The 21,540-nt window shown below is 38.7% G+C and overlaps 2 protein-coding genes across 3 annotated transcripts in view; one reads left to right on the top strand and one right to left on the bottom strand.

Moving 5' to 3' along the window:
• Positions 1-4,102, top strand: part of Rbm15 (RNA binding motif protein 15) — a 26,713-nt gene extending 22,611 nt beyond the window's left edge. Inside the window, exon 4 of one of the 2 annotated variants that reach the window (XR_004772133.1) lies at positions 2,806-4,102. The gene's annotated coding sequence lies outside the window, so the exon portion shown is untranslated. The remainder of the gene's footprint in view (positions 1-2,805) is intronic. The other variant, XR_004772134.1, reaches the window with a different exon arrangement.
• Positions 1-16,906, bottom strand: part of Slc16a4 (solute carrier family 16 member 4) — a 20,131-nt gene extending 3,225 nt beyond the window's left edge. Inside the window, 8 exon segments of the mRNA XM_027395446.2 lie at positions 5,324-5,417; positions 6,311-6,522; positions 8,245-8,757; positions 10,513-10,674; positions 10,802-10,945; positions 11,529-11,661; positions 15,581-15,698; positions 16,701-16,906. Of these exon segments, the coding sequence (XP_027251247.1) occupies positions 5,324-5,417; positions 6,311-6,522; positions 8,245-8,757; positions 10,513-10,674; positions 10,802-10,945; positions 11,529-11,661; positions 15,581-15,667 (1,345 nt within the window). The 5' untranslated portion in view covers positions 15,668-15,698; positions 16,701-16,906.
• Positions 16,907-21,540: the final 4,634 nt, after the last annotated feature.

Genomic DNA, 21,540 nt, shown 5'->3' on the forward strand with positions numbered 1-21,540 from the left:
CTAAGAAGTATTTATTACCATATGTTTCAAAATTTGATGTTGAGCTAAGAATCCTATTAAAAGTTCAAAGCCAGCATGGTCTACAAAGCAAGTTCCAGGACAGCCAGAACTGTTAACACAGAGAAACCCTTTCTCAGAAACAAAACAAAACAAAACATTAAAAAATAAAAAAGAATCCTATTAGGTGGCTGCTGAGATAGCTTAGCAGGTAATGAAATGGTTCTTGCTGCAAAGCCTGGCAGCCTGAATTCCATCCCTGGGACTCAAGATGTAAGAGAACTGTCTCCCACACGTTGTCCTCTGTCCTCCACCCATACATTGTGGCATGTGCGTGTCCACACACATATACTCTCACAGTAAATAAATGTTAAAAAGAAAGAAAAGGGAATCTAGTAGCCTTGCTGTTATGTTTCCATTTATCATTATGTTAAAACTTGAAATATACCCAGGAAGTCCTTAATCCCAAAGTTCCTTCAACTTTGAGATTAACAATTCTAAGACTGGTCTAATGACAACGTCCTCTGTTGGGTAGGAGGCATAGTGGCAAACTTCCAATGTGTATGGACACACTGGTTTTATTTTTGTTGAGATGGGTCTCACCAGTAGCCTTGGATAGCCTAGACAGGCTGTATAGACCAGTGTGGCCTCAAACTCACAAAGATCTGTCTGCTTCTGCCTTTATTTCAAGTACTGTAAAGGTGTGTGCCACTATTTGTGGTTAGACTCTAATCTTTTTGTTTCTCAGGGCTACTGGTTGGGTACTGCAGTTTTATCTCTTACCTTGTATTGTAAAATATTTGTGTGCTCTGTATGTGCCATGATATAAATACATTTTGGGAAATATTGTTAGCAAATTAAAATCTTGGGGCCTTTTAAGATAGGAACTCACTAAAGGCCCCAGGAATAGAAATTTCAGTAAGATTTACTAGGAGCACTTAAGCATTAGCTCTGTGCTCTGTTTTATTAGAGAATTAGCATTTGGGCACCCAGTCTTAGCCTTTGTAAAGGCAGAATGATAATTTCCTCCTCTTAAACCACCATAGAGCTATTTGGAGTTTATTTTCATAGATATTCATCTATCTTGAATGCTCAGTCAGAGTGAAGCTGGGTGGGGGTTTAGTTTTGAGGAATATTAACCACCTGATAATGAATAGTTTGCTTATTTTCTTCAGTGTTAGTGTATTCTTTTTTATTTATACAGAGAGCTCTGCTCTGTTTTATCACTTGTCTTCCAATTTTCCCCAGTCTCCACAGTGGACCTATAACAGACCAAAAGATTAAGCTATTTTGTTTTCGTCTAATAAATTCTTAGGTCACAGAGAAATTCTCCATTAATAAGCCCAAATAACTGATAAAACTTTAAAGGTTAATTTGGTAAAATGTGGAGCTAGGATCTGATGGACATTTTGTTCAGTATTGTATTTGAACTGATGATAGACTAGAAATAGGGAATGACCTGTCATTCATGAGATAGCTTATTTGTTAGAGGGACAGAGACCTCCTTGGATGGATGACTTTACTTTTTTGTTTGTTTGTTTTTCTTCGAGACTGGATTTCTCTGTGGCTTTGGAGGCTGTCCTGGAACTCACTCTTGTAGACCAGGCTGGTCTCGAACTCACAGAGATCCCCCTGTCTCTACCTCCCGAGTGCTGGGATTAAAGGTGTGTGCCACCACTGCCTGACTATAACTTTACATTTTATCCATTGTCTTTTTCTGTAATACACAGAGCTAGAAAAGATAAGTAGTTTCCGTTATTTCTGACTTACATGGTTGAAATACCTGAGGGGGACAGGAAGGGAGGAAAAGAGGGAAAGGATATATATATATATATATATATATATATATATATATATATTATATATATATATTCGGCTATATAAATATTCAGATACATATAGAGATTTTCTTCAGGGACTTTTACCTCTTCTGGAACACAGCCAAGTTATATCTATCTAGGGTTAGAGCTTTTTCTCAAGTAGGGTGTGATATACATGCCTGTAATCTCAGCACTTGAAAGGCCAGAGAATCTTGAATTCAAGGTCACCCTGTACTACCTAGCAAGTTCTAGGCAGCCTGCAGTTCTATAGAGTGAGACCCTATCTTATTTAAAAAGAAAAAAATCAATAAAAATATTTTAAAGTTTCTTAGAGGGACTTGAGAGAGTAAAGGTTCTTGTGTGCCAAGTTGCAGCAAGCTAAAGTTGCTTGGTGGTTACTGTATGAATATAGAGATACAGTCAAACTGATTGAAAACATTAGGAGAGTTTTCAAGATATTTGTGCTTGATTTAAGTAGTAGGAGAAGGGAGAACTATATTCAGTTTTTTGGTTTTTTGAGACACGGTTTCTCTGTAGCTTTGGAGCCTGCCCTAGAAGTCACTCTGTAGACAGGCTGGCCTTGAACTCTCAGAGATCTGCCTTTGTCTGCCTCCCTAGTTCTGGGATTAAAGGCATGCACCACACTGCCCAGTTTCAGTTTTACTATTTTGTAGGTAGCTAATATGGGTCTTCTAATTTGAAATTTTTATTTTATTTTATTTTTAGCTCATGTCAAATGCCTTGATTAGAAATTTTATGTGCTGGGATTGACATGTAAAATAATTTTCTTTCTAATTAAAATTTAAAACAAAAAGAAATTTTATGTGGTATGGTTTATGTCTGAATTGTAGAGAATATGATTATACTTTTCTGTCCAAGTTGTCATCTAGAACATTGATACGTGTCATGTAAGTTTTTAAGTGTAGGTCTGCTGGAAATAAAACAAAGTTTCAAATATTAATTCTTGTATTTCCCCATAATGTTTCAGAGCTGCCATCTTGGTGCTAAGGTGGAATTCTGGAGGCTGTCTACCAGCAAAAACTAGCAGGTTTGGGTGTGATATGACATTTAACTTACACTTAGTTTGCTAACCACCCTCAGCCAGGGAAGAGGGTGATTTGGGCCATATTCTTAAATAAAATTGGATTTGTTACTAGTTACTAGGAAAAGATAGAGCTGGAGCAGGCAAAGGTAGTGTTCTTTGGAGGAGTATATGTAGGGAGGAGGGTAGGTTTTTAGCTTTTTGTGCTTTAAATTTTTGTCCTATGTTAAGGAATTGTGTTATAGTTCTCGTCATTCATAATGATAAAGGTATATAAATGATTTTGTTTCCCATGTGCCTTTTTAATAGATTTTTTAATTGTGTATGTTTTTAAAGTTATATGGTTTCCATAGGTTTCCTGTATTTTTCTCTTTCCTAGAATTATTAAAGTGTTGTATCGAACTAACTTTTTTTTTTCTTTTTCATTCCCATACAGGAAGGAGAAGTATATTGTTTATGTATTCTCGGTTATCATTTTAAACAAACATTTTGACTGAGGATTTACTGTTTGCCAGATTCCTACTTAAACATGCCTATACTCTTTTATAGGAATTTCAGCTTTTCATTTGGTAATAGATATGGGTAAGTAAAACTGAGAATCTCTTAAGCTCTGAAGATTACCAGTAAACATCTAGAGTTAAAGGTGAACACAATCTGTGTATTTTCCTATAATCAAGTATTGTTTTTATTTTGGTTTTCAAGTACTAGTAATTGAACCTAGGGCTTCACACATGTTAGGCAAGTGGTCTACCTCTGAGCTACATCTCCGTTACAAAGAATTGAGTTAATCTGAAAACCAGCATTGGTAGTATTTTTTGGTATTTGTTGCTGAAGTCAGAACTTGGGAAGAGATCTAATGGTCTTTATGAAGTCCTGTTTATCATTTCATAGAGGAATGACTTAGAGAAACAAGGGTTGCCCTGAAATCTGTCCCTTTAAAGTCAAATGAGATGTCCTTAGTGTCTGATCATAATCTTACTTGGGATACGATGAGCAACTCCGAGATGAAAAATCTATGTGAGCTTTTAGCAGTAGCCTGATTACTGCCCTTGACTTGTTAGAACATTTATGACTGCCCAGTTCTTAGGATTAGTGGATACAAGTACTGTCAGGAGCTCTTTCTTTATCCTTATATATAATTCTAAGTATTCTAAACTTTGGGTAAGAAAGGGCTAGAAACATTTTTTCTGATTGAAAATAAACATATTTTATAGTTTCACAATAAAGCGATTCTATTTTCTAATTTTCTCTGTTGTAGTCTGTTCTTTTTCATTAAAATAAATAAATAAATAAGTAAATGCCACGAATGGTGGCACATGCCTGTAGTTCCTGCACTTGGGAGATGGGGGCAGGAGGGAGGAGGATTGAGAGTACAAAGCCAGCATCTTCTAGGCAGTGAGTTTGAGACCCTGGTCAAAAGTAAGTAAACATAAAAAAATAAAGTGCAAACTTAACATCATTATAAGTGGTTTTTTGTTTTTTATTTTATTTTATTTATTTTTGGTTTTTCGAGACAAGGTTTCTCTGTAACTTTAGTACTTGTCCTGGAACTCGATCTGTAGACCAGGCTCCAGGCTGGCCTTGCATTCACAGAGATCCAACTGCCCCTGTCTTCTGAGTACTGGGATTAAAGGTGTGCGCCACCAGTGCCGTTTTTTTTATTTTTTATTTTTTTTTTTTGGTTTTTCGAGACAGGGTTTCTCTGTGTAGCTTTGGAGCCTATCCTGGCACTCGCTCTGGAGACCAGGCTGGCCTCGAATTCACAGAGCTCTGTCTGCCTCTGCCTCCAGAGTGCTGGGATTAAAGGCATGCGCTACCAACTCCGGCTGTCTTTTAATAATAGGGTAGAATCACTGTTTCAGTTATGATCTGGAAGTAGGGAAATGAGGGTTGGCTCAGTTGGCAGATTATCTGTCTAGCATGGATTCCCTGAGTTTGATTTCACCCCCCACCACTGCATAACCCAAGTAATTGATTTCATACTTGTAATCACAGATGGGGATAGGAGGATTAGAAAATTCTTTAGGTTTTTTGGGTACATGGGGAGTTTGAAGCCTGCTTGGACAAATGAGACCTTGTTTCAAAAACAAACCATTTAAAAATAGCAAAGTGAATTTTAAGATAAGTTCCTTTTTGTGGACAACACAAATACAGTAACAATCAGTAAGATTAAATATATTGAACCTTTGGTCTGTGGGAATCTAACATTTAATCCCGTTCCTTAGGAATAATTTTTTCTGTGCAAGTAGTCAATTTTTTAAATTAAATCATCAAGCAGAAAATATCATTTAGGTTAAGCTGGTTATTTCCAGTAAAATAAAGTAGCACATCTACAGAATTAACTCAGATTTTCTTGTTTTGGTAATCAGGGTAGAGGAAACATAAAATACAGCTTTTTAACCTGATACTATCGCCATAGATACTAGATTCCTATTTTGTTTGTTGAAATTTGCTCAGTTGTTACCTGCTATTGGTGGTCCGGAAAGGACAGCCATTCCAGCAAAGAAACTGGCGTATCCCAAAAACTTGTGTACTCTAGAATTCTTAGATAGATCAACCTGCAATTAGAATTCAGTGTTAGACATTTTAAGGATGAACTTATCCAGTGTCTTAAGTTTACAAAGGGGTGACAAATAACTTTTTTTTTTTCTTAATCATGATCTGAATGGTTTGACTTCTGGGATGATTTGGATGGCTTTTTGCCTCCAGTGTTAGGAAGGGGAATAGAAGTCAACTAGGGAACAATGGTTTGGCTAGGCAAGGTAGTGTTTTCAGTTTATTAGTGGGGGACATTGGTATTTGAATTTGGTTGGTTAACCTTTTGTGTGATTCAGGAGTGTGTTTACCTCCCAAACCTTAATGATTTTCCATCTCCTTTAGGAAATAGTATCTGCACTTACAGTAATATTCAGTCCACCTGTGACTGATTACCAGCCATGGGTTTATAAGAAATCTCATACCACAAGGAGCTGGTTTCAGCTTTAGGAACCTGGAATTTTGCCCCAGTCTCATACACTGTTCTATAAAACTTAAAAAACAGTTTCAGTTCCATTTGAATTCAGGACTTAAGTCAGTTTGCAATAAAAATGGAGAACTTGTCAAAACAATGTCCTTAAAGTACACAGAAGCCACATTTGGTAGAAGACCTACATGTTGATGTTCTAGTAAGCCCTGGAGCCTGAAGGAGAGGAGTGAACAGAAGATAGTTGGAATCTTGGTGATCTGTCACTGTTCCTCCTTTTCCTGTACTGTGCCACTAGTCCTCTTAGTGTCTCTTCCTCACATGGTAAGATAAATAATGACAGGATATAGCTAGTTATAGGATTTTCTGAGGTCTCTTATGTAATGTTTTTAATCATAAAAATACGAAATTTGAATTCTCTTTTGGGAAAGTTGTTACTAATACCTGTATTGAGTGGTTTAACATTAATGAATGAATGAGTTTACTCACCAGTACTGGAAGTATTAGTGCCAGGTAGCCACCAGCAAAAATGGCAAAAAAGATGGTATAGGCCATAAGGAGTGGAAATGTGGTGGCTAAAGGAGCAAGCAGGTTAGTTATACCACACAGAATGAGGTACAACTTGTGGTATTGATACTTCTTGATCCAGTTTTGATCAGCAATCCATCCAGAAATGAGCTGACTGGCTGTCTCAGTGATACCTGGAACAATAAATACAAAGGCAATCTATTTGTTTCCTAACCCCTTTTGTAAAAATGTCAATGTATAAGCACATCTTTTCCCAAGTAATAGGACTCCATCTTGAGGCCAGAATACATGAACAAAAAATGATTTCATACCTAAACAGGATATATGTTACTTTTCTAAACACATCTAATAAAATAGCAAAATGCTGCCTCCAGTAGAAAATGAAAATATCAAGTTGCCATGTGTGTTTTCTAATTGTGTGTGAAAGCCCTTTTGAAAAGACCATGGGCTGAAGAGTTCTTACAGTCTCTTCAAAGGTCCTGCAAGGGAGGACATGAAACTGAGGTGTCCTGTGGAGTCATATGGTAAAACATGAGAAAAATTAATTGAAATCTTAACATTAAAAAACATAGACATTGGGACTTATATTTGTTTGTGAAGCTTTGGAATTTAATGCCTCCAAAGGTTATTATAGTTAGTTTGAAAATATGTAAGAAGTCTGAAAATGTCACTTGGGACATAGGTATGGTATAATGACTAAAATTTAAGAGCCACAGTTTTTTCACTCAGCATTCTTACTGTTTATCCTGTTACAGGACATAGCAGTTTAATGCCAAAAGAAGTTTCATCAACAATAGCATGAAGTTGGGCGAAGTAGCTCATGCCTTGCAAAGCTGAAGGGCTTCGTAGCTAAGAAGTCTGTAGAAGAAAAGTTAAGTTGAACTACTGAGAATTGCTGGGTTAGAGCAAAACAGAGTCAATCTTACCCCTTCTCATTTGTTTCAGGGTCCTTGTTTTGTCGAGTGAGATAGTCTACAGTTGAAGCATTTGATCTTACAACATTTTGCTTCTTTTTCTTTTTCTTTTTCTTTTTTTTTTTTTTCCCCTTGGTTTTTCGAGACAGGGTTTCTCTGTATAGCTTTGGAACCTGTCCTGGCACTCGCTCTGTTGACCAGGCTGGCTTCGAACTCACGGAGATCCGCCTGCCTCTGCCTCCCAGGGGCTGGGATTAAAGGCATGCACCACCAATGCCAATAACATTTTGTAATTACATAAAACTAATTGTGTTTTAAAATTCACATTCTAGTTTATTTTAAATACAAACCTGTGGATTAGTAACTAATTCAAGGGTCATATTTATCTCACAGTTATTTCAAGAAGAAATATACTTAGCATCAAATACTAGTATTACATGCTAACTGTGGGTCTGGTACTATACCAAATTACACATTACATTCATAATACAGCTGTGCGGGAAAGCAGTGTGTTATGCTTATCCAATAGATAGGAAAGGAATTCTTGGCATAGAGAATACCTTGCCCAAGGCTACAGCAAGAAAATTCAGAGCAAGAGCCTGACCTGGGAAGATCAGCTTCAGAATCATCTTTCCAGTTACTACACTGTGTTTTCTAGCTGAGATTTCCTTCTTTCCAGACTAGTTTTGTGACACTTAGCACCAGCTTTCTGAAATTTAAGTTTCTGCCCAAGCAGTAATTGATATCTTCTGTGTTAGACACCTAAAAATGAATAAAGTGCATTAGGTCCACTCAGATCTGCAAGATAGCAGTTGACAGATGTGCATGAGGAAATGCAAGGTGTGCTCAGCCTAAATTTGCTTTCCCTAGCCTTCCCCAGCCCACTCATAGCTGCTCTTGCTTTTTCTGTCCTTTCTCTCCTTCCTTCAGTTTTAAAATAAAATTTAATCCAGGTAGAAGGCTTGAAATAGATTTTCTTACCAGCTATAGACACAAGGTAGGAGGCATCCATTACGTCAATTCCAAGTGTTTTGGCTCTGGCTACTAGGTGAAAAGTAGGAATGAAATATGCTATTTGACTGAGTAGAAAAGACCAGGTAAATATATAGAAGAAAGGATTCTTAAAGAGAGAAATATCTAAAAGATTTTGTTTACAGTTCCATGAAACCAATTTTTTCTGGTAACTTTTGTCATTGCTCATAAGTATCACTCTGTTCCTGCGAGGCCCATTGCTGAACTCTTCACTTTGATTTTCTAAGACAGTTAAATTTTTAGTAGGTTGTCCAGATTTCTTCATAGAAGTGCCTTGGATGGAAGAGGTCTCATTGCAGTATGATGTTTCTATCATGTCTGATACCTCTGGTTCAGTTGTAGACAAACTGCTACCTTTGTTTTTAATATCAGAATTGTTCTCTGTTGGCATGTGGATGGGTCTTAAGAGCATGCTGGAAGGCACCAAATTCAATGCAATTGCTCCAAATAATGTAAGAGCACCTAAATAGAAGAGAGAAATTGTGGAGATAAGAATGATTCTTCAGGTCATGGTACTTTTGTATTTATAGGCTCAGAAGAGGCCAACCTACTTAGTCCAATAATTCTTGAAAAATAATACCTTGCCTCCCATATTTACTTAAAAATCTATTTTATTTATGTCTCTCTCTGTGTGTACATGTGTATGCATATGTGTGACCCACTGAAGCCAGAAGAGAATCAGATCTCCTGGAGCTGAAATTCTAGGCAGTTCTGATATCTGTTGTTGGTACTGGGAATGGAATTCTAGTCATGTAAGAATAGCAAAATGCCTTTAACTGCTGAGCCGTCTCCTTCCCTGTCTCCCAAACTGAAAACATTTAAATCTGTTGACAATGTACATGCTGCAAAAATGGAATGCTTTGGAGATACAAAACCAGGAAGTAGGCTGGGTGGTGGTGGTGGCGCATGGCTTTAGTCCCAGCACTCGGGAGGCTGAGGCAGGCAGATCTCTGAGTTTGAGGCCAGCCTGGTCTATAAGAGCTAGTTCCAGGATAGGCTGTAAAGCTATACAGAGAAACCCTGCCTTGAATAACCAGGAAAAAGAAAAACCAACCAAACAAACAAAAACAAAAACAGAAAGTTGGAGCAAAAAGTTGTATAAAAAGGTTATTTTTTTTCTGAAAGGGAAGGGGACACAAAATTAGAATACATTTTAATGGGTGTTTTAAATATATTTCAGTGACTGGATTTTGGTCTAGGAAATACTGAATTAGTTAACACGAATCGGGGGGAAACACATTAGAAAAGGGGACAACCTTTCAGCCTATGATATATATTTTTTAAATCCCTTGAAAGAAGACATGCTTTTGATACTGAGTACTTGGGTTTCAGTGTATTCTGAATAAAGTTATGACTTGTTTCTGGAGAGAACAAGCTATGTAGGCTTTAAGGTTTGTCAGCTGGAGGTTCCCATTCACCATAAGACTACTGAACAGGGACAAGTCAATAAAACTACTGTAAGAATGGAAATGGACATAAACATTTGAACTAAAATACTTAAGAAAACAGATCATTTTGTGAAAATTCCTAGCAGACAGTATAAAAGATTGTCTAACAGGAATGTAATCTTTTTACAAATTTTTCATTCAGTCTATTTTAGTTAGAATTTTTAGTGATGGGTTGGAGGAAAAGAAAAGCGTTTTTCTACTGGTTAACAACTGCAGTGTGTCAAGTTGGGTCTCATGCATTGAATTCCAAAGAGTTCTCTGGCAAAGCCTCCATGTCATGGAAGATCTCTCTGATATTCTCTAGGGAAGGAGATGTGCTTCCATTAAGTATCATTCTAGCCGGGAGGTGGTGGCACACACCTTTAAACCCAGCACTCTGGAGGCAGAGGCTGGTGGATCTCTGAGTTTGAGGCTATTCTGTGTGCACAGAGTTCCAGGACAGCCAAGGCTGCACAGAGAAACCCTGTCTTGATAACTCTCCCCCCTTATCATCTTTATTTCCCCTCCTATCTTCAGTGCTGTAGTATGCAAAAAGCATACTATAGCAATACCTTCTGCAAGTGTTTGCACTTATGTGGTGTGGTGCCTCCAAACATTGCCACAAGTTTTGAGGGCAACCTGGTCTATGTAGCAAGATCTGGACTCGACAGGGTCCCACAGTGACCTTGGAGCCAGGAAGAGGAATTAGTCTTGAAGCTTCACTTCTAGCCTTCAAAGGGAGGGCTAAACCTTTTGGTGTTGATAGTATAGAAATTTAGACTTGACTCACCTGTCCAGTCATAAAGATCTATCAGGAATTGTGTAAAGGGTGCCAGCAGAAACGTCAGTCCCATTCCAGAACGGGCAATTGCTGTAGAAAGACCCAATCGCTTTCTGAAATATTTGGTAATTACCACAGCAGCTACTTGGTACAAAAAGGCAGACCCCAATCCTAAAAGAAAAACAAGTTTGAAATTACTTAGGTAATTCGTTACCAGACCAGATAATCTGTTTAGAAGCCTTGGGCAGTAGAAAGGTTTCCTGTTTTGTCTTTTATAGCTCATTTATAATAGACTCACCAGGTAACAGTCCCATAGTCACACAAAGAAAGGGAATCCCTGTGGCCCAACTGCTGACCAGATAGCCACCAGAAACAAGGAAAGTCCCAAGAATGGAGGTAGTTTTTTCTCCAAGTATGTCACAAATAATAGCAGCCAGAGGACCTTAAGAGAAGAAAGAGAAAGTGCTAGGTTAATATGCTCTGGTGTCCCTTAATCCTTACGTGTGATTTGAATGGATAATTAGAGGAAAACAGGATGACCACTTTAAAATACTGTATATTCAAGAAAATAAAATTTTTATTAGTATTAGTGGCCTTTGTTTTGTGCAAAGTTGAATCACTAATTGCCGTATTACCATATAGCTAAGCACTAACTAGACCTGAAGGAGAAATTGATTTAATATTAGTTTTGAATATGATCACATAGTTAAAACTGAATAGTTTCACTTTCAGGTTGAGGTCGGGGCTCGCTGGACTGAAAGCCTTACCAAACTAGAAACAAGGCATGAAAAATTCCAATCATGAATTAAGTAGTTGGATTCTTAATTCCTTTTTAACCCTGATTTCCCCAAATTAAGTAGAGCTTGAACACTGTGATGTCTCTTTCAATATTACATATTGATATTAATTCATATTAATAATTGAACTTGAATGTATCAGTACTTCAGCCTTAAAGGAATAACAGTATTGTCAAGGACCTGTGTGGTCATTCTCCATAGACAGCAAGCTTATTGCCAGTTTTATACCTGCAGAAAAACGGAGTGATGACATGATGGATCCAATCCAACCAATTTGCTCTGAAGTGCCTTCAAACTCTTCTTGAAAGACCACAAAGAAAATTGCAAATGTCTTGGTCATCCCCATCACAAACACATTTACCTAAACCAAAGCATACCAGAATCCTCATTAGGTGGAAAGTAGTCTAAGTTACCAGAGCTTCTGTAGTTCCAGTGTTTCAGGTTGACCTTGAACTCACAAAGATCCTCCTGTCTCTGCCTCCCAGGTACTGGGATTAAATTCATGTGCCACTACTCCTGACTTAGCTGTTTTTAATCATCTGAATTTGGCTGGCTAGTGGTCTCCAGTAAGAACTTTTCTTTATTCAGATTGTTTGTTATTCTTTCTCACTATGGTGTCTGGATATGACAGCCACTAAATGTTGTGTATTCACTGAGTATCAGTAAAGGCAAGGCAGACCTTTTGCATTTACCCAGCCAGCTCTCTTTAACTTTTAACTTCCTAATTTTGTATTTGGATTCATAAAAGATACAAAAGGCCCCTCCCAATGTCTTTTTTTTTTTTTCTTTCATGAATCAAGCAAACTCTTAAGTCTTGATTCCATGCCTTGAATCAAGCTTGGTAGATTTCACTCCTGCTTTAGTGTCTTCACCAGACATTGTAATTGTCTCAACTCCAAGCAAAAACCTAGGAATGGTCCACCCCTAACTTCCAACTTAAAAGCAGTTTTTTGTTGTTGTCTTGTTTTTGGTTTTTCAAGACAGTTTCTTCTCTGTGTAGCCCGGCTGTCCTCTGTGTCCTCTCTCTCTCTCTCTCTCTCTCTCTCTCTCTCTTTCTCTCTCTCTCTCTCCCCTGTCTCTCCCCTCTCTCCTCTCTCAATCTGGCTGGCCTCAAACTCAGAGAGATCCATCTGCCTCTGCCTCCTGAATGCTGGGATTAAAGGGTGAGGACAACCACCTGACAAAAGCAGTTAGTTGTATTGGACCCATAATACTAAGTGGGCCACGCACGTGTGTCCGTGTGTATTAGATCGGCCGTGACTCATTTTGAAATAAGTGCTAGTAGTTAGGGTCACTTTTATTTAATAAAAGCTCATTTCTATCCCAGGCCTTTGTCCTGACCTTCACAGAGAAGTTTCTTCAAAGTCTGTTGTATCTACTTCTCTTACAACAATTCCACTGAAAACTGAAATTCACTAGCTCACTGCCCATCATCTAAGGGCTCTGACCAAGGTTATCAGAGACTTGCTTGTTGCTAAGTCAGGAGATCTTTACCATTTCTATTATGTGACCTCAGCAATGTCCACACATCAGTTTTTCCTTGATAATTTCTAGACATCTGCCTACTTCTCTTTTCCCTCCTTCTCTGAATGATCCCATTCATCCCCACATTGATTTTCCCCAAGGTTTGTCCTATTCCTCTTTTCTCTGGTGATTTTTATCCACTTTGCTTTAACGTTGAGCCAGTGTGCATTGGAGATGGGTTGCTCAACTTCAAGAATGTGCTATATAAAGCACATTCTTGATTATAAGTCCTTTGGACTCTGTCCAAGTTAGGCCACACCAGCCCTTCAGAGTGTTCCTTCCTATGCTTTCTAATTCTAGTGAATAGCATTCATCACCAAAGTGCTTCTGCTAACAACTCTGGACTCTTCGTATTCCCTGCTGTCTAGGTTCCTTTCCACATCTTAGTCTGCCCTCTCAATATGCTCAGATCTGTATTTTCATTTATTCCCGGCATCTTCCTTAAGTTTAGGGCCTTATTATTTTCTTGCTTGTATTGAAGCTTGTCCAGTGGATACCCTGTACAAGGTTCACTAGTCTATTATTGGCCCAGCAGCCACAGATGTAATTCTAAACTACTTTCCTGATTAACTTGCCTCATTAAACTTCATAACCTCAGAATAACCAATATTCTTGGTCAATCTGTTATTTTTCTGAGATTATTTCACTGCTGCCCAGGCTGGCTTTGGACTCATGATCCTCCTGCCACTGCCTCCTAAGTGCTAAGTGCTGAGATTACAGGCATGCATCACCATACTTGGCTCTTGACATGTTTTCTGTAGCTTCTTCCAACTCTGATTTGTCTATCTTCATTTACTTATAAATATGTCTATTAGTTTATTCATCCCCCACAAGGAAATATTTAATGAGTGGCTACTGTGTTTCAGGCTGTATGTATGTCTGGTAAGACATATTAAACCCAAAGTTATATATAAAATATGGTAAGTTACAATATAACCTCCCTCTGCCTTTGTGGGGAGCTTACAAAGGGCACAGGATTTTTTCATGTTTTCAGGAGTTTAAATCTTAACGAAAAGCACTCTCTTAATTCACACAGAAATAAATGCTATGAGCAGTGGGTTAGCCTGAGTTCATTGTTAACAAATTGATATTTTTTTGTGCCTCAGTAAGCATATATTACCCAAACAAGACACTATTAACCTGATTATGAGGTACATTTCCTTAGCAGTAACTAATCAAATAACTTGCCATCCATTAAGAAAAATGTAGAAAAGAGTGGGAGATGGGGGAGAAGGAATGGGGGTGAAGGGAGGGAGAGGGAGAGGGGAATTACATGTGAAACAAGCCTGTTCCCTAACTTGAATTAATAATAATAATAATAATAATAATAATAATAATAATAATAATAAAAAGAAAAAAAAAGAGTGGGAGAACCAACCCCATACACCATGATTTAAGAAGAGGCCCAACCAGGCAGGGCTCTCAGGCTTAAGGCATCTTTAGTTTCCCTTTAGTAATGTTTCTGTGGAAGGGGAGAAGGGATTCTATTGTTTGGTAATAAAACCGAATTAAAATTGTGCTTTATTAAGTTTATAATACACAAATCGTAGCTTCCTTCTCCTTTTCTATCATTAGGGAGGACTAACGCATTGTTTCCCCACCTTCAGTTTGATACAGATATCTGTTACTCGCCAATTTCATACAGATAGTGTACTCATGTGGGGCTGCTTATAGTAAATCTAAGCAGGGGAGGAGTGTCAAGAAAGAGGTGTTTTTGTGAGTGTGTTTCAAAGTTAATAGAATGATCTAGGGATGTGTAAGGCACAGCTGTGATGGGATCCAGCAGTGTTTGAGTGGGCGTGCTGATAATGCACATCACCACTTTTCCCCATAGCAACCCAACAGTTCATCTTAGCTTAACAATACATGTCCGATATAATTCTAGTGTAAGTTATGGGGGGAGTGTGGACAGCAGCTGAAATATTCCCAACCCCTATCAGTTAGCTTCCTACTACTATGATAAAATACTTTGGGAGAAGGGTTTATTTCAGTGTCATGAAGTCAGGGCCGGAACTGAAGCAGAAACTACGGAGGAATACTTCTTACTATCTTGTTTTCCTGGCTTGTTCAGTTTGCTTTCCTAAACAACACAGGACCACCTGTCCAGGGGTGGTAGTGAGCGGGGCTGTCCTGTATCAATCATTAATCAAGAAAATTCCCCCACAGACTTGCCAACAGACCAGTCTGATGGAAGCAATTCCTTAGTTGCAGTTTCTTCTTTCCAGACAGGTATATGTTTGTGTCAAGTAGACGAAAAACAGCACAGGGACTCCTGTCAGAAATACTGTGCTTAGTGGGTACTTAATTTTGAGATAGGGTCTTGCCATGTATGACTGGCTGGCTTTGAACTCTCAGCAGTCATCTTGCCTTGGCCTACTTGAGTGCTGGAATTACAAGCATAGTTTCACACCTGGCAGGGCTGAGTACTTTCTAGAAATGCCCTAATACAGTGAAGAATGAAATGTCCCCAAATCCCAATTGCCATACTGACAAGGTCGAACTGCAATCAAGCCTGAAGCATCCTCTGACTAAGAGAACATAGGCAGAGGAGAGAACTGGATAAGAATGTTTCTACTTTATCTCAAGGGGAACAGCTAGGCTTCTGAGTTTCCAAGAGTTGGCTTCTGATCTTAGCAGTTTGGGGAAGTCCCTGGCTGCCTGTTTAATCAAATCCGGTATTTGTGAAGTGATTTTGTTAGGCTGCTTCAAGCATTTCTGCAGACAGTGTAGCGGTTTGAAAGGGGAGAGAAACTTACCAGGAAAAAATGTAACACAATCATCCATCCCCATCCTCCATCCAGGGTTCTTGCATAAGGGAGGGCCTTTTCTTCCATCTTCATCATGATGCTTCCTTTATGTTATGTCAGAAGATCACTGTGACAGGTCCAAAACATAGTCGTCAGGAGCCAAGGAAGTGATCTAAACTCAAGTGGGTTTTTGTTGGTTTGTTTGGTTAGTTGTTTTTAAGACCTAGACATTATATGTAGCTTTGGCTAACCTAGAATTCATGGCAATCTGCCTTCTCCTGAAAGCTGAGATTACAGGTGTACAGGGCTAAACTTAAATTTTAGTTTATATGTATAAAAGCAATTATTCTATGATTTTACCTTTTTGTTCCCTGTTAGTTACAAATGAAGTCTGCCTGATGTAAATAAGGGCTCAGCCTCACTCCCCTGACAGGAATGGCCACTCCATTTATGCTCAAAGTCTACCAGCTAGAAGCCAATTCTAGAGGAAGCCATATGTTACCCTTCCAGTTCTGGGAACAGCCCTTGGCTGTAAAGAGAAATAAATGGGAGGGGGCCCTTGGGTTTACACAGACCCTTTATATGGCACTTAGGTTTTTTAAAGAACTAGATACCCCAACAAAGTACATTATCTCTTTCTTAACTGGACACTAGATCAGGAAAAGAAATTGGGAAACCCACTTGGGAAATATGAGTGAACTGAAATAGAGTGTACTGTACAGAGGTTAAATATTTTGGGTGTGATAGTGGACTAGTCTCTACCTTAGGAAAGAGATGCTAGGTATTCAAGATTAGAATGTCATAATTACTTCAGAGTTGAGTAAATAAATACCCATATATTGAGAAAGAGTGAGAAGAAAATGTATGTGCTCTGAGGAATGGGTGTTATCCTTGTTTCCATTTGTTAAAGCAGGCTGGTGTGTGTGTCTGTGTCTGTGTGTGTGTGTGTGTGTGTGTGTGTGTGTGTGTGTGTGTGTGTGTAACATGTTAGATGATAAGGCTTAACAGAAAGATGCCAGGATTGTATTCGTGTTCGTGACACATGTTAGATGATTCGGCTGGACAGAGATTCCAGTTACTTCAAAGCCCCTGTGAAGTCAACCCAACGCCCAGTCCCATTTCACCTTACCTTTAAGGATGTGTTCAGCAAATGAATCTTCTATCGATAAGGAAATTTTGAAGGAAAAAATAGTTACTTTTAATAAAATGTTAGTTTTTTTTTTTTCTAAGGCATTTCATTCCACTGCTTGATGAAAACAAGCAGACATTGTAGTCTTGCAGGGTAGAGTGGTTTAGGCACTCCTGCCAGTGGACTTTACTTCCTGAGGGAGGAGGAAAGGCTGTAACTTGAGATCAACTCAGGCCAGCCTTCCAGCCAGCCCACAAATTAGACTTTTTTCCACCTCCGGTCAAAAGCGGTTGGAGTAAACCAAGGAGAAAATCCTCCTAGTGACACCTCAAGCCTTCGGGGAGGGGTGGAGTGGAGAAAGGGACTCCAGATTTTTGAAACACTTGTCCAAAGTTCCTCAGGGCGTCTAAAGACTGGTTTATAAGAGAAACAAAATTCTTCCAGAAGTGGGAGGCTGTTTTATTGGGCCGCAAATGGCAGTGTTGGGGCTGGAGATGTTGTCTGATAGAGTGCAGGCTTAGCTTGGGTACCTGGATTTCATCCCTAGTAGCAAGCACAAAACTCTTCAGTAAATTCAGCCTGCTGTGTGCTCTTTTCTGCTCACTGACTAAACAGTATGATTACTAATTTGGGGTTTCAGGCCCCATTTTAATTGCTTTTTTGAACCCAATTACTTTAACTTCAAACATTTCCCCTGAAAAAAAAATGTATACTTACAGTAATTTTAATGAAACTTTTTTTTCTTACTGCATTTTGGAAATGATTAAGGCTGAGTCCTAGAAAATTACCTGACTAATTCAACATTCCAGTCCAATTTCCTTCCTTTGCTCCACCTTTCACATTAAAAAAAAAAAAAAAAGTCAACAAGAAAGTGCCTTTAATCTCCCTACACCAACATTCCAGATTTTAAGCCAGGGTGTATTTTAAGCCAAGGTATGAGTTTGTTTGGTCCGGAAATGTGTACTTTTTGTTTTTTTTTTAAACAAGGGGCTTCTCATCCTCTTAAAGCCCAGCTCCAATACTTTTTGATTAAAATGCTTGCAATAGGACAGCTTAGTTTGGGAGGATGATAACTTCCATGGTAAATGCAGCCATGGAAAGATGATGCAATTATGTGGTGTTGGTGGTAAAGATCAAATAAACATTCAGAAAGCAAAACCCAGAGGAAGAGGAACACTTTTCAGAGAGCTCTGTGATAATTATGTACCCAGAAAATGGTTTTAGTGACCATCCGTGGAACTGTTTTCAAGTTCTTTGGTGATATGCTAGCTACTTTATTAAAAGCAAAGCGGTGACTTAGTTACAAGAGATGAAGTTGAACTTGATACTGATAGTTCTGTCTGGAGCCCAGGGAGCAGATTGAAATGGAGTAGAACAGTCATCTATAGGCTAAGAGGACTTGGAAATCCTCGGAGATGAGCCCCTTCAGACATGCCATTTATATAACCACCTTAATAGAAACCGTTGAGGGATCGTGGAATAGTGAGTAATGCTGGTTCCGTTAGAATCTCAACTTTGCATTTTAAGTCTTGAAATTATGAGCAGGTCTACCTCTTTGAATTTGTCTCTGAAACTATAAAATGTGGCTAATGCTGTATTGCAAGATTGTTGTTAAGAATTAACAATACTTACTGCTGCGTGTGGCAGCTCACACTTAAAATCTCAGATGCTGAAGCAAGGAAGACTGCTGTGAATTTTCTTAATTGAGGTTTCCTCCGTTCAAATGACCCCAGCTTGTGCCAAGTTTACATAAAACTATCCAGTTCACTGAGGAATTGTATTTTCTTGGCATCTCCTAAGAATGATGTTCTCCAGAGCTAGAAACAGTTGGTAGTAGAAGTGGGGACAGTAGGGTTTTTTATAAGTAATGAGTTCTCATAATTATAGAGACTAAGAAGCCCAACATTTGCACTCAGCAAACTGCATAGTAGGATTCCATTCCAAACAAGGGCAACAAAACCGGGGTGTAAATTCCAGTCACAGTCTGGGAATGGAGGGCCAGTGCCCCAGGTCAAGAAATCAAACAAATGGAGACAAAGAATGGAAAGTTTTTAGTCTGTTCAGGGAATCACTGGGTTACAGGAGGCCCATAAACAAACTGATTCAAATGGTCTTGTCTAGACACACTTAAGTATCTTGGATCTTATAGTCCAATCACGTTAATACACAAAATTAACCATCATAGGGGATGGGCTTGGGAAACCCCATGCAACTATACTTTGGCTTTAGTTCCATACAGACTAGAAAATTACCTATCTTTGGTGTGGTGGTTTGAATGAAAATGGTGTGGCTTGCCTGAAGAACCAGGTTCTGAGAATATGCTCAGGGAACAATCTTTGAAGTTTCAAATGACTCCTGGCATTCCCAGTGTTCCTTTCTCAGCCTCCTGCTTTTGGATCAAGATATGATCTCTCAGCTGTTCCTACCACCATGCCTTTGCTATACCATCATGGACTCTAACCATATGAAACGGTAAACTCAATTAAAGGCTTTCTTTTCTAAGTTGCCTTGGCCATGGTTTTTTTGTTGCAGAAATAGGAAAGTAATAAGACATCTAGCCTTCAGGTCTTCCCAGCACAAGTCTTGCTTTATTAATAAATTGGATATACTTTTTCCTACCTCAATTACTATGAGTACATGAGAAAATGTTTGCTTCACAGACACTGCTAAAGAAAGCAGTTAGGAGATACTTAGGTGTAGAATGATATATGGCATTAGTAGCGGGCAGGAGCTGGATCTTGCAGGCCATGACAGCAACTTTTGAAGTTTGTTCAAAATGCAATGGACCGGAGGTACCTGAAAATTTGGAACTATGCTTGGTGTGCAGTGAGCACCTGTTATTAAAGGGATGCCTTGTCAAATTCAACGTGGCTAAAATCAAAATCAGCCATCTTCTGTTCTATGATGTGGACTAGAAAATTCAATCCTTGTTCCTATTCTTTGTTTGCTCTGTTGCTTTTTCCACCCCTTGTATTTAGTACCAAGCTGATTATTTTATAGGACCCATCCTTTTCTTAACTGGGATAATACAGGAGATTAAATGAACTAAATGCATATAGATTGCTTAGTATACATCTAGCATAAAAAACCTTATTAAAGACTGAATTGTAAAAGCCAGGTATGTCGGCATACACCTATAATCCCAGCACTTTTGAAGGAAGGAAGGAGGATCAGAAATTCAGGATCATCTTTGTCTGAATAGTGTTTAAGGCTAATTTGAGATACAAGACATTGGTGTGTGTGTGTATGTTTGTGTGTGCTTGCACACAGACACATCTTAATGGTACATTACATTTAGACTAGAAATTGGAGATTTCTCAATGGAAAAAAAGAAGTTGGACCCCAGGATTTTTTTTTTTTTTTTTTTTTTTTTTTTTTTTTTTTTTTTTTTTTTTTTTTGAGATAGGCTAGTCTGGAACCATGTAGCCTTGGCTTGAACTCATAGCAGTCCTGTCTTAGCCTCCCATGTCTACTAGGTCTAGGATTGTGGGGTTTTTTGTTTGTTTTGTTTTTTGAGACAGGGCTTCTTTATGTAGCCCTGGCTGTCCTGGAACTCACTCTGTAGACCAAGCTGGCCTTGAACTCACAGAGATCTGCCAGCTTCTGCCTGTGGAGTGCTTAGATTACAGGCCTGAGCCACCACTGCCCAACCAGGTCTAGTGTTTTTAAGAAGGCATTTCCTTGAGTTAGCTGTCTTCTAGCTTTTTCACATCCTGCCTAACAGACTATTTGCTGTTATCTAAGTAAGTATTCCTTCTGGTTTGCTTTCTTACTGTTTTCCTCTTACTAGAAACCCTTACTCATTGCATCCATTCTGTTCTTGGAGGTCCAGTTTATACCACAAAACCCTTATACTCATGTATTCAGCAAGAGCTCATTTAGTGCTTACTGTGCATTCAGAACTGTTGTAGGTGCTTAGGATGTAAGCTAAGGACATGCTGTCATAACAGATTTGGCAGTGGTACAGATAAACATATATTGTATGCCTAAAATAGGATATTACATACTTAAGTACACTTCAAAGGCTAGATGTGTCTTACCCAAAATCCTTATTCTGTAAGTAGCACTTTATACTAGTATTCTGATTTTTAAAAAAGATTTATTATGTATACAGCATTCTGCCTGCATGTATGCCTGCAGGCCAGAAGAGAGCACCAGATCTCATTTTAGATGGTTGTGAGCCACATATAGTTGGTGGGAATTGAATTCAGGACCTCTGAAAAAGCAGCCGGTGCTCTTACTGCTGAGCCATCTCTCTAGCCCATATTCTGGAATTTTTTTTTTTTTCATACTGGGAAATACTAAATTGCCAAAGAGCAGTAGGAACTATTTAAACAATAAACAAACTAGGGCTGTCTCTGTGGGTAAGTGTTTGCTGTAAAAGCTTGACAGCTTGGATCCTGAGATCCCACAGAAGGGAGAATAAACTCCCAAATATTGTCCTCTGATCTCAACATGCACATACAAATCTGAACTCACACATACATAAAGTAACATAATACATACACATATACACAAACAGAAAAGTTTTTTGTGCTTGCTTGTGCAGTACTCTGTTGAGAACCACTCAAAGTTGAGGATTAACCTTTACTCTCAAATGGTAATTTTTTTTTTTTTTCCCAACTGATGATGATCTGGGCAGTATTAAAAATGTAGGCCCTCAGCCTGGTGGTACATGCCTTTAATCCCTAGCACTTGGCAGAAGATCTCTAAGTTCGAGGCCAACCTGGTCTAGAGTGAATTCCAGAACAGCCAGGGCTACAGAGAGAAACCCTGTCTTGAACACCCCCCTCCCCCCCCACAAAAATGTAGGCCTTGAGAGTTTAGATGGTGACAATGC

The sequence above is a fragment of the Cricetulus griseus genome, assembly GCF_003668045.3.
Source record: "Cricetulus griseus strain 17A/GY chromosome 1 unlocalized genomic scaffold, alternate assembly CriGri-PICRH-1.0 chr1_0, whole genome shotgun sequence".
NCBI lineage: Eukaryota > Metazoa > Chordata > Mammalia > Rodentia > Cricetidae > Cricetulus > Cricetulus griseus.